This window comes from Stegostoma tigrinum, chromosome 25 (assembly GCF_030684315.1).
Source record: "Stegostoma tigrinum isolate sSteTig4 chromosome 25, sSteTig4.hap1, whole genome shotgun sequence".
Taxonomy (NCBI): Eukaryota; Metazoa; Chordata; class Chondrichthyes; order Orectolobiformes; family Stegostomatidae; genus Stegostoma; species Stegostoma tigrinum.
Genome location: NC_081378.1, coordinates 35,894,905 through 35,908,808, shown reverse-complemented (window position 1 = coordinate 35,908,808; position 13,904 = coordinate 35,894,905). Strand labels below are relative to the sequence as shown.

The window sequence follows — 13,904 nt, the reverse complement described above, 5'->3', positions numbered from 1 at the left end:
CCTGTGACAGGGAAGATGCTATGGTGACCAGTAACAGATGTAAACATGGTGTGGGACAGTTGGTGAATGAAGAATTAGAATTACATTCATTTGTACTGCAAACAGTTAAGCTACTATTGTACATACTGCAGGCAGAAAGGCAACATGCTGGATGTTTCACATCTTCCTCCTATACAGTTGCTCAAGAGATTACGTAGATTGTAGCAGCACACAACAAATTATAGCTTTAGTTCCATGAAATACTACATGGCTCCTCCCAAGATTGGGCTCGGATGCTGAAGTAATGGCTATTAATCTACTCACTGTTGTTTCATGTCAGCATGGCTCTTGTGAAAGCATACACTGTAATTGTGAGTCAGGTTGATTGTACCTGGTGCCCAGTAGCCACACTCCAGTTTTTCATTACGGTTCTAATGCTAAATTCAACAAGCTGGCAGAGAAAAAAGGAAACCACAATGCCCACTGGCCTACATTATCACAATTGTCCACTGCCAAACAGACGTAGAGAGAGTGGACCTTTTGTAGCTGCAATACATGTCTCAATGTACAAGCAGGACCTACAGAGCAAGAGCTGGCTAGTTAATGACACTTAGCACAAAGAGAGCCATGTCATCCCGGAAAAGCCACTTGCTCACTTTATTTTGCTTACCTTTGCTGAAGAACACAACTCATTCCCTCTCTCTCCATACATTTCATCAGTCAGCTCAGTGATACAACAATGGAGGGCAAACAACAAGGTGTTGGTGTTGTGAAAACATCAAAAACTTGCATTTATCCATTTAATCCAATAATAGATTTCAATGTACTTTTCAGGGGCCCATCACAAAACAAAGTTCAACACTAATCCATGTAAGGACATATTAAGGCACAAGACCATATACTTGCTCAGAGAGGCAGGTTTTAAGATTTATTTTATCGGAGAGAATGACGGGGAGGACTGGGGATAAATGTGTGTTAATGCTGCCTGATGCCACAATGTTTCCACTCAACACACTCCCAGGATCAACAGAAACGACCCTCTCAAATTACTAACCATTGTCTTGCACTAGAAAAATGTTTAGAAGGTACAAACATTATATTGAACTACACAGTACCTCTGGTACTCAATATACAGGCACCAGCAACCGAGCTTTACGGAAAATGTTGACAGCAAGCTACAAAAGTTTCTTGTGCAAGTTTTAAAAATGTACTTCATTCTATTGTACTTCAGAAAATTAATCCATATTCCAGAATTTCAAAATCAATAAATGAAAAGACAGATCTTCTTCAAATATCAAATGCAAGTATTTAATGTCCATTAGATTGTGAAATCAGGAGATCACCAGTCAAATCCGCACTTAAAATACACTTAAAAGGAAAAGAGGAAGCACCAAACATTCAGAGCCCACCTGCTCATTCACTCGGGAATGGGATGGCCCATGGTGGATTAGAATTTTCACAATATCCATGTCGCCCTTCCAAGCAGCCAAATGGAGTGGAAAGCAACCCTTGTTATCTGCCACATTGGTGGAGGCTTCATACTGAAGGAGCTTCAGAACAACATCCCTACAAGATAGGGGTCAAAACATAAACAAGAGAATTAGTCTAGAATCTTATTCAGAGTATCAGAGTCAAAGTGACACCAAAACCTAAAACAGAATGTCATTTACTTGAAACATCAACTGTGTTTCTCTTTGGGTAGGTGCCATCTGAGCTGTTCTGTATTTCCAGCATGTTGTGTCGATATGTCCTGATAAATACCGGTACAGTGGTAGGCACAACACAACACAGTAATCATGGCAGTAGGTAATACACAACTTGGCAGTGATGTAGATCATGCAACACAATGTTGGCGCTATGTTCCAGACGGCACAATGTCAATAGTGTCAACGTCAATCATCCAAATAGTTAAAGGCATAGGTATGTGTGATACGAGAACTGCTGTGCTTTATGCTACGGGGTCATGGTATAGCACAGACTTGGCTCATGAAACTAAAATAAATTCTCTAAGATCAGATAACACAAATGCAAAATTTGATACTGTTATTGTAACGACCAACTTGGTTTGTTTTAACCACAGTTATTAAATGTTTCCAATGCAGAACACTGAATAAATTCAACCACTTAAAAGGAAGTGTGAATCATGTAAAAAAAAACATTTTTAATCAAGAAATAGTGTGATATTATACTTAGTTTGTGCTGTAAAAAATATTCCTCTCCTCACAAACAAGGTAATTTGTTTCCTTTGAAGGAAAGCTTGCTGCGCCACCGAAAGCTAAAAGCAATACATAAGACATTGAAAGCTCTTTCACAGGATCATCAAAGAATGCCTACTGTGTGGAAACAGGCCATTCGGCCCAACAAGTCCACACTGTCTCTCTGAAGATCATCCCACCCTGATCACATCCCTACCCCTGCATTTCCCCATCTCTAACCCAAATATCCCTGGACACTACAGCCCAATTTAGCACTGCCAATCCACTCAGCCTGCACATCTTTGGACCATGGGAGGAAACCAGGGGAAATCCATGCAGACACAGGGAGCATGTGCAAACTCCACACAGGCAGCTGTTCGAAGGTGGAATTGAACCAGGGTCCCTGGCACTGTGAGGCAGCAGTGCTAACAACTGAGGCAGCAGTGCTAACAACTGAGCCACCATGCCACCCCATTCCAGACCTTCGATGCCAAACTCATGGAGCTCCCGCATAGATAATAATCCCCATGAAAGAACTGCACAAAACTGTTTCCTTAAATGACAAAGCTTTTCATTCAAGAAGTGGGAATTTTTCTGAATAGTCACATCCATTACAATGTTCCAAACTAAAGGCTGCATCCACTGTACCCGGTGTGGCTTCCTCTACATTGGGGAAACCAAGCGGAGGCTTGGGGACCCCTTTGCAGAACACCTCCGCTCAGTTCGCAATAAACAACTGCACCTCCCAGTCGCAAACCATTTCCACTCCCCCTCCCATTCTCTTGATGACATGTCCATCATGGGCCTCCTGCACTGCCACAATGATGCCACCCAAAGGTTGCAGGAACAGCAACTCTTATTCCGCCTGGGAACCCTGCAGCCCAATGGTATCAATGTGGACTTCACCAGCTTCAAAATCTCCCCTTCCCCCACCGCATCCCAGTTCGTCCCCTCCCCCCACTGCACCACACAACCAGCCCAGCTCTTCCCCTCCACCCACTGCATCCCAAAACCAGTCCAACCTGTCTCTGCCTCCCTAACCTGTTCTTCCTCTCACCCATCCCTTCCTCCAACACCATGCCGCACCTCCATCTCCTACCTACTAACCTCATCCCACCTCCTTGACCTGTCCATCTTCCCTGGACTGATCTATCCCCTCCCCACCTATACTCTCCTCTCCACCTATCTTATTTTCTCTCCATCTTCGGTCCACCTCCCCCTCTCTCCCTATTTATTCCAGAACCGTCACCCCATCCCCCTCTCTAATGAAGGGTCTAGGCCCGAAACGTCAGCTTTTGTGCTCCTGAGATGCTGCTTGGCCTGCTGTGTTCATCCAGCCTCACCTTTTATTATCGTCCGAACTGAAGTGTTCAGTTCTACAGCGGTATGGGATCAGACGGGTTGGGTTGTATATTTGCAGACCTCTCTGAAGTTGCAGGGTATATAGAGAGCATGGTAAATAAAACAACAGAATCCCAAGCTTTATTGGCAGAGCTGTAGAGTTTCAAGCAAGGAAGTTAAGTTTCACAGGTATGAAAGAGTTTGGCCTCAACTGGAATATTGCATCCAGTTCTGGGAAACACATTTCAGGCAATTTGCAAAGGCAATAGAGAGGGTGCAGAAATAAAAACGAAGGAATGCTTCTGGGAATACGGGACTTCAATATAAAAAAAACTTTGGAGAAGTTGGGGTTTAACCCCTGGAGAAGATTAAAAGCAGATTTAAGAGATGTGTTCAAAATCAGAAGGGATCTGGACACTGTAGATAGATAGAAGCTGTTCCCACCAGTGGAAGAACTGTGAACCAAAGGAAATTGACTTAAGGTAATTAGCAAAAGAAACACTGACGCAGATAATAAATTGTGAGGCTGGATGAACACAGCAGGCCAAGCAGCATCTCAGGAGCACAAAAGCTGACGTTTCGGGCCTAGACCCTTCATCAGAGAGGGGGATGGGGGGAGGGTTCTGGAATAAATAGGGAGAGAGGGGGAGGCGGACCGAAGATGGAGAGTAAAGAAGATAGGTGGAGAGAGTATAGGTGGGGAGGTAGGGAGGGGATAGGTCAGTCCAGAGAAGACGGACAGGTCAAGGAGGTGGGATGAGGTTAGTAGGTAGATGGGGGTGCGGCTTGGGGTGGGAGGAAGGGATGGGTGAGAGGAAGAACCGGTTAGGGAGGCACAGACAGGTTGGACTGGTTTTGGGATGCAGTGGGTGGGGGGGAAGAGCTGGGCTGGTTGTGTGGTGCAGCGGGGGGAGGGGACGAACTGGGCTGGTTTAGGGATGCAGTAGGGGAAGGGGAGATTTTGAAACTAGTGAAGTCCACATTGATACCATTAGGCTGCAGGGTTCCCAGGCGGAATATGAGTTGCTGTTCCTGCAACCTTCGGGTGGCATCATTGTGGCACTGCAGGAGGCCCATGATGGACATGTCATCTAGAGAATGGGAGGGGGACTGGAAATGGTTTGCGACTGGGAGGTGCAGTTGTTTGTTGTGAACTGAGCGGAGGTGTTCTGCAAAGCGGTCCCCAAGCCTCCGCTTAGTTTCCTCAGTGTAGAGGAAGCCACACCGGGTACAGTGGATGCATTGGCAGATGTGCAAGTGAACCTCTGCTTCATGTGGAAAGTCATCTTGGGGCCTGGGATAGGGGTGAGGGAGGAGGTGTGGGGGCAAGTGTAGCATTTCCTGCGGTTGCAGGGGAAGGTGCCGGGTGTGGTGGGGTTGGAGGGCAGTTTGGAGCGAACAAGGGAGTCACGGAGAGAGTGGTCTCTCTGGAAAGCAGACAGGGGTGGGGATGGAAAAATGTCTTGGGTGGTGGGGTCGGATTGTAAATGGCGAAAGTGTCGGAGGATGATGCGTTGTATCCGGAGGTTGGTAGGGTGGTGTGTGAGAACGAGGGGGATCCTCTTAGGGCGGTTGTGGCGGGGGCGGGGTGTGATGGATGTGTTGCGGGAAATACGGGAGACGCGGTCAAGGGCGTTCTCGATCACTGTGGGGGGAAAGTTGCGGTCCTTGAAGAACTTGGACATCTGGGATGTGCGGGAGTGGAATGTCTTATCGTGGGAGCAGATGCGGCGGAGGCGGAGGAATTGAGAATAGGGGATGGAATTTTTGCAGGAGGGTGGGTGGGAAGAGGTGTATTCTAGGTAGCTGTGGGAGTTGGTGGGCTTGAAATGGACATCAGTTACAAGCTGGTTGCCTGAGATGGAGACTGAGAGGTCCAGGAAGGTGAGGGATGTGCTGGAGATGGCCCAGGTGAACTGAAGGTTGGGGTGGAAGGTGTTGGTGAAGTGGATGAACTGTTCGAGCTCCTCTGGGGAGCAAGAGGCGGCGCCGATACAGTCATCAATGTACCGGAGGAAGAGGTGGGGTTTGGGGCCTGTGTAGGTGCGGAAGAGGGACTGTTCCACGTAACCTACAAAGAGGCAGGCATAGCTGGGGCCCACGCGGGTGCCCATGGCCACCCCCTTAGTCTGTAGGAAGTGGGAGGAGTCAAAAGAGAAGTTGTTGAGGGTGAGGACAAGTTCAGCTAGGCGGATGAGAGTGTCGGTGGAGGGGGACTGGTCGGGCCTGCGGGACAGGAAGAAGCGGAGGGCCTTGAGGCCATCTGCATGCGGAATGCAGGTGTATAGCGACTGGACGTCCATGGTGAATATGAGGTGTTGGGGGCCAGGGAATTGGAAGTCCTGGAGGAGGTGGAGGGCGTGGGTGGTGTCATGGGCGTAGGTGGGGAGTTCCTGGACCAAAGGGGAGAAAATGGAGTCCAGATAGGTGGAGATGAGTTCAGTGGGGCAGGAGCAGGCTGAGACGATGGGTCGACCAGGGCAGGCAGGTTTGTGGATTTTGGGAAGGAGATAGAAACGGGCCGTGTGGGGTTGGGGATCAATGAGGTTGGAGGCTGTGGGTGGGAGGTCTCCAGATAGGTGGAGATGAGTTCGGTGGGGCAGGCTTCCACCCCAACCTTCAGTTCACCTGGGCCATCTCCAGTACATCCCTCACCTTCCTGGACCTCTCAGTCTCCATCTCAGGAAACCAGCTTGTAACTGATGTCCATTTCAAGCCCACCGACTCCCACAGCTACCTAGAATACACCTCCTCCCACCCACCCTCCTGCAAAAATTCCATCCCCTATTCTCAATTCCTCCGCCTCCGCCGCATCTGCTCCCACGATAAGACATTCCACTCCCGCACATCCCAGATGTCCAAGTTCTTCAAGGACCGCAACTTTCCCCCCACAGTGATCGAGAACGCCCTTGACCGCGTCTCCCGTATTTCCCGCAACACATCCCTCACACCCCTCCCCCGCCACAGCCGCCCTAAGAGGATCCCCCTCGTTCTCACACACCACCCCACCAACCTCCGGATACAACGCATCATCCTCCGACACTTCCGCCATCTACAATCCGACCCCACCACCCAAGACATTTTTCCATCCCCACCCCTGTCTGCTTTCCAGAGAGACCACTCTCTCCGTGACTCCCTTGTTCGCTCCAAACTGCCCTCCAACCCCACCACACCCGGCACCTTCCCCTGCAACCGCAGGAAATGCTACACTTGCCCCCACACCGCCTCCCTCACCCCTATCCCAGGCCCCAAGATGACATTCCACATTAAGCAGAGGTTCACCTGCACATCTGCCAATGTGGTATACTGCATCCACTGTACCCGGTGTGGCTTCCTCTACATTGGGGAAATCAAGCGGAGGCTTGGAGTCCGCTTTGCAGAACACCTCCGCTCAGTTCGCAACAAACAACTGCACCTCCCAGTCGCAAACCATTTCCACTCCCCCTCCCATTCTCTAAGTGACATGTCCATCATGGGCCTCCTGCACTGCCACAATGATGCAACCCGAAGGTTGCAGGAACAGCAACTCATATTCCGCCTGGGAACCCTGCAGCCCAATGGTATCAATGTGGACTTCACCAGCTTCAAAATCTCCCCTTCCCCCACCGCATCCCAGTTCGTTCCCTCCCCCCACTGCACCACACAACCAGCCCAGCTCTTCCCCACCACCCACTGCATCCCAAAACCAGTCCAACCTGTCTGTGCCTCCCTAACCGGTTCTTCCTCTCACCCATCCCTTCCTCCCACCCCAAGCCGCACCCCCATCTACCTACTAACCTCATCCCACCTCCTTGACCTGTCCGTCTTCTCTGGACTGGCCTATCCCCTCCCTACCTCCCAACCTATACTCTCTCCACCTATCTTCTTTACTCTCCATCTTCGGTCCGCCTCCCCCTCTCTCCCTATTTATTCCAGTTCCCTCTCCCCATCCCCCTCTCTGATGAAGGGTCTAGGCCCGAAACGTCAGCTTTTGTGCTCCTGAGATGCTGCTTGGCCTGCTGTGTTCATCCAGCCACACATTTTATTATCTTGGAATTCTCCAGCATCTGCAGTTCCCATTATCTCTGAAACATTGACGCAGGTTGCTTTAAACTCCATGATTCTGTTACTTTATGAATCATGTTCAATGATTCAACAAATCAACAAAACCCTCTGATCTCATAATCCCGTGTAGAAGTGAACCTTTATTTTACATCATGATGGTGGATGGAAATCCCTGAAAAGCTACCCACTAAAGAAGCAATTCAGAGCAGGTCTTCCAGATTTGTGCAGTGAGTGGTTAAGATCCGGATTGCACTGACAATGTGGCAGTCAAGGCATTTGGGGGGATTGATTCATGATCTGAAAATGAAAAATTTCAGGGCCACAGAGAAAAGGCATATAGTAGTAATAGATGAACTGCTTCTTAGGAGGGCAGGCACAAACAACGGGCCAATTAGCCCACCTTAGCCACTGCACAAGAAAAGTCTGACAGCATTTTAGAAGTCTTCACCATTATCCTGACAACTAACACTACACAGAGCAAATACTGAATTAGGAACCTTCCTAATCCTGGTGACTTGGTACCCAATAAATACTAAACAGGATTGAAAAACTAATTATTCAAATTTCCAAAAGAGAGAGAGTCATATTTGACTTGAAATGTGACAGTCGTTGAAATCTGAGGTTGGTTAGCTTAGTTGGTTAGACAGCATTTTTGCAATGCCCAGTCATGCCAACAGCATGGGCTCAATTCCCATACCAGCTGAGGTTACAGATCTTATCAGCTTGTCCCTAGCCTGAAACCTGGTGACAAAAAATTAATTTTTATTAAAAAATAGAGCCAAAAGTCACCAAGATCATTGAAATGTTAATGAGCTAAGCTTTGACATTGTAATTTAATTGAGGCAGGCAACAGGAAAACACCTCAAATCCATCAGATAGGAAAGTCTTTGCTCCAATTCAGCCTGTGGACAAAGGGAATAAAAATGCAAATTCAAGTGTGGTGCACAAACAGGTGCTCAACCAGAAAGACTCCTTTGCAAGGTATCAGGGAACAACTCTCAAAACTGGACATCCAGGTGAGGCACCTCTCAAGAAAGGAGAGAAAGACTGTGGGAAGAAACACAAAGTTATAAGGGCTGAATATAATAAATTACTGAGGAACGGGGTAAACACAGGACAAGAATGCTGTAACAAAAGGTATGTGACTGACCACAAAAGCTAATATCCCTCAAAAGTCTGCTGCCTACCCAGCTCTTTTACCACGCTGTTTTGTTAAAGACATTCTAAACCATCAAAAAACTTATTTTCTTTCAAGCTTGAACTCCTCTTGCACATTTCTAGAGTGTGACAATCTCAAGCATAGCAGCACTCAAATCTTTATTTCTAAATATCCAAAATATAGGATTTTTAAGAAATATAAATTTGTTACATTACTATCAAATTCATAATAACCTCATGATTTGTTACTAATCTACTGGTCTCTATAATGACATCACTATGCTCTATATAACTTGGATTTGGGACTTAATCGTTTAAAGTACGAATGTGTGTGCAACACAAGTAGCTCGATTCAGGAACTGAATTCAGGTCACAGACACCCTAAAGAAACCATTCATTAGCAGGACATCAGAGATCAGGGATAAAATTCAATTCTTACAACTTTTAAAAAGTCAGAATATTTATCTCCTAGCCAAAATCAATGGAAGTCAATGAGAATTAGGGGGAAAGTTCTCCTCTGCTTGGAGTCATATCTGGCACATAACATGATGGTTGTGGTTGTTGGAGGTCAATGATCCAGGATATGTTTACTTGAATTTCTCAGGGTAGCGTCCCAGGCCCAACCATCTTCAGCTGCTTCATCAATGGCCTTCCCTTCATCATAAGGTCAGAAGTGGAGATGCTCACAGATGATTACATGTCAAGAGGAAATGGTTAAATTCTCTTCGTGGAGGTGTCATTGCCTGGCATGTGTCGCATGAATGTTACTTGCCACTTCTCAGCCCAAGCCTGGATATTGCCTAGATCTTGCTGAATTTGAGCATCGATGTTTGTGGATGATTGCGCAAAGTTTGGCACTTTTCACAATTCTTCAGATTCTGAAGCAGACTGGAATGTTTTCCACTTCTCTGATTACTATTACTGTTACATTATATTTACACAGCCTACTAAAGACACTCTGCTTACTCCACTCCATTGAAATAGAGTAAGTGAAAGTGAGATCTCTAGACTGGAGTAAAAGATGGCCCAATATCATGCCTTAAAGTCACACTGCCTACTGTGCAATCAAATAACATCCCCCTTTTCCAATAAACAGGTACATTAGACACAATATCACTATGCATGAATGCATTGCCTTGGCAAATGTTTGACAGTCCAAGCTGGTCCATATTGAGTTATCATGACTTGGCTGTGTAGCTTCATTTAGCCATTTGCGGTCTGTCATCACAGATGGAAGTGCATAATTTAATGAATATGTATGGTTGTTATCTGTTCTGCTATTTTCAGACGCAAGCTGCCATCAAGTGATGGATGGTTGATGATATGCAGTTCAGATATGTCACCTATTTCAGGAATTGGGCATTGCTCATTAAGATGTCATATAATCTACGCTGAACATAACAATGTGGTATTTTTCCATAAACACACAAGTGAGTCTCAATATTTCCTGGTTAAACTTGGGATAACGGTCTGCATACTTATTGATTATGCTCTCACACATTATTTTCTTCCTTCCCAAAAGTGCATCATGTGAGATAGGAGTGTAGAATGGATCTCTGTCCCAAACGTGAGAGCTGCTTCTGAAGCTAAACCAATACCAGAGTTGTCCAAAATTCTTGACAAGTCACTTTACACAGGACTACCATGGATATTATGCTACAAGCAGAGATATCTGTTCAATTAATGATAGATGAAAAGGAGACAACAAGTCTAATACCTCTTTTCCTGCATCTCTCAGAAGGACTAGTGAATTTTGGACCTTTGTCAGATACAATTTGTTGAAGAACACCAACCATAATGAATATGGGGGTGAACTTGTCAACGACCATAACATTGGTGGTATCCTTGATTTGTCACACAAAAGCGAACTTAGTGAAGTAGTCAGTCATCAGAATTGATCATATCCTTGAACATGCAAAGAATCAGTGATAATCAGGCTCAGAAGAAATCTTGTGTGGATGGAGAAGTTCTCGCAATTGTTAAGGATGATGGTGTTGCCATTTCACATGACTTAAATAGTTGATTGGCATTCTTACTGATGCCCGACAAATAAAAGTATGAATACACCTTCTGAGTTCCTTTTTTCTGCACTGTGACCTCTACATACAGTCTAGTAATTCTTGACAGGAGTTGGCCAAACTCGTACATATTTGCCTTTGAAGATTACATTTCTGTAAAGACCTAGTTCATCTCTGAATTATTGGAATTGAACTGGAGCAATATCTGATGTAACTTGCTGAATTTGTTGTACTTGGCTGTGACCAAAATGAACAAAATCAACACTGTGATCTAAAATGTTTGGTGTGGCAACTGATCAGTTTGTTACCTGGAGGATTGTAATATGTAGATCCAGGTATGCCAGTAGACTAATGATAGAAGGTCCTGCTGTATCAATGATGTAAAAAGGTTTCAGGTGCCCATTCCGAGGAGCCACATTGATATGGAAGACTGATGATGCCAATGCAAGGGATGTCAGACCCACTGTAAACAGCTTATTATGGGTGAACTGCACATCTCCGTGCCAGTTTCTGAACGCATCTCTTTCATACCTTTTATGCATCTTACAACTTGCACTGGCATTATTTTGGCATACACATGGTGTCGACTCCTTTTGGGGTCAATCATTTGAAAGAAGGTTTTGAGTGTGTCCATATGGTGTGTTGAATGGACTACAAGTACTGTCTGTGTGGAGACTGTAAACTGATTTGGAGATACGTCTTGGACTACATTGGTATGCTTGCATGCCATGGATTAAACTTTGGAAATTCTCTTGACATTGTTCCTTGATTGACTCTTCTTTAAAAGCTGCTGTGCAGCATTACATTGCAGTTTGGATTTCCCAGGACAATTGGATTTGTTGCACATTTTAGCCCAATGTGTCCTTGTAGAAAGCTGCATGCACAATCACAATTAAGATAGTCAAAAGAGAAATATTTTACCACATATAATACTGTGAGTAGAAAGCAATACAGACAAAATTCTAAAAGATCACAGGTCCAAACCATAAGGTGGAAAGTCCTTTCTCTCTGACAGTTCCTGCAAATTTTTTTTTGCAATGATGAGATGTTATTGTACGTATGGGGGGGAAACAAGTAAAGTCACCATAGCCCTATTGGAACATGGTGCTGCTCTCTCATTAGAGAGGGGAGAGAGAGAGAGAAAAGAGAGAGAGAAGAGAAAAAGGAGAGAGAGAAAGGAGAGAGAGAGAGGAGAGAGAGAGGAGAGAGAAAGGAGAGAGAAAGAGGAGAGAGAGAGGAGAGAGAGAGGAGAGAGAGAGGAGAGAGAGAGGAGAGAGAGAGGAGAGAGAGAGGAGAGAGAGAGGAGAGAGAGAGGAGAGAGAGAGGAGAGAGAGAGGAGAGAGAGAGGAGAGAGAGAGGAGAGAGAGAGGAGAGAGAGAGGAGAGAGAGAGGAGAGAGAGAGGAGAGAGAGAGGAGAGAGAGAGGAGAGAGAGAGGAGAGAGAGAGGAGAGAGAGAGGAGAGAGGAGAGGAGAGAGAACTGGTGGTGGCTTAACCTAAGATTCACCACATCTCAGGTGACGGAAGAAGTTGCGAAGGTGAATCCTTCGTGATAATCTAAGCTGGTGTGGGAATTGAACCCATGCAGTTGGAATCACTCAACACTGCAAGCCAGCCATCTAGCCAACTGTGTTAACTGACCTTTAATCAATCAGGTTAACTTGGATCTTTTCTTCTATGATTTCTTTGAAGCTTTCTGGATGTTTCTGTATTAGACGGGTTCTGGTTGTATTTCACTCTCTGCAAGTCTCAGCACTTGCAGCTTTACAATCCACTCCAGAGCCCTGCCCACAAAGCCGTTGCCACGCAGAATTTCTTCAACTCAAAAAATGTAGTTTCAGATCATCCTTTCTCAATATGAAACAGCACAGCTCAAATATATGCTACACATATTTTTCAAGTCGCAAGACTTTCCTGTTTCCTTCAATTATAACTGTCCAGCTGCCACTTCAGTTTATAAAATGAGAAATACATGGTTGCTTACATAGAAGCTGGATGAAGCATCAGGTTAGGCCAAGATTATAAAAATCACACATCAAAAGAAAGCACCAAGTGAATAATCAATTCACATTCATAGAATATACAGCTAGAACAACAAACAAACGATGGGGTGTGCTTCAATTGGCCTGTGGTACAGTCATGCTTTAACAGCTGATAATTTTGGGAACTAAATCGGGCAGTCAATATATACGGATAACAGTTGATTAGGCAGGAGAATTGGGATGATGCAGTCAGAACTGTAAATGCAATAAGCAGCTTTAGACATTAAACATTTTACTCTATGACACAGTGCTGAAAAGCTCCCGAAAGCAGCATCAGATTCTCTTCTGCAGCTCAGCCAGGCTCTTCACACTAATCCCCTGGCTATAGCTGCATGACTTTTTCCTCCAGGGTATCCATAATAATGTCTCCCTGCACTTATTCATGCAGCATGCAAATTTCATCAATGATTAATTCCCTGCCTAGACCTGCCCAGACAGTTGGAGCGCTAGAGTATTCTATGACGACTCTGGTGGCACTTCATTACACCCATTTTCGGTTGGTAACCATGGATACTCCAAAGATCAAATGAAGCACAACAGTAAAGAATAGCTTTGGTAGATCCAGGCTGCAAATTGCCTCAGAGTCAAATATTGATGGGACAGTGGACTGCTTTAAAAATGAAATTACTGTGATACTGCCTTGGAGCACTGACTTGCATAGTTCTGTTGGTAATGAATGGAAATTTAGCGGAATTCACTTTCCCATGTTATACCAGCATCGCTGGCACAATCTGAAATTCCCAGAATCTTCAGAAATGTTGCCTCTGTCCAAATTCCTCAGCCTCTCCCTAGTACTGTTGGCTGCTGGAGATGAAATGAAACAAAATTATTTCCTCAAGCAAACAAGGAATTCATTGTCTCAGTGATAATGGGAACTGCAGATGCTGGAGAATCCAAGATAATGAAATGTGAGGCTGGATGAACACAGCAGGCCCAGCAGCATCTCAGGAGCACAAAAGCTGACGTTTCGGGCCTAGACCCTTCATCAGAGAGGGGGATGGGGTGAGGGTTCTGGAATAAATAGGGAGAGAGGGGGAGGCGGACCGAAGATGGAGAGAAAAGAAGATATGTGGAGAGGAGATATTGGTGGGGAGGTAGGGAGGGGATAGGTCAGTCCAGGGAAGACAGA

At 45.6% G+C, this 13,904-nt stretch overlaps 1 protein-coding gene across 11 annotated transcripts in view; it reads right to left on the bottom strand.

Annotated features, from left to right (window-relative positions):
* The window catches only part of anks1b (ankyrin repeat and sterile alpha motif domain containing 1B), a 766,097-nt gene that overhangs the window by 528,204 nt on the left and 223,989 nt on the right, over positions 1–13,904 (bottom strand). For all 11 annotated transcript variants that reach the window (XM_048554436.2, XM_048554438.2, XM_048554441.2 and 8 more), the window contains one exon: positions 1,389–1,545. In XM_048554436.2, coding sequence (XP_048410393.2) covers positions 1,389–1,545 — 157 coding nt within the window. The remainder of the gene's footprint in view (positions 1–1,388; positions 1,546–13,904) is intronic.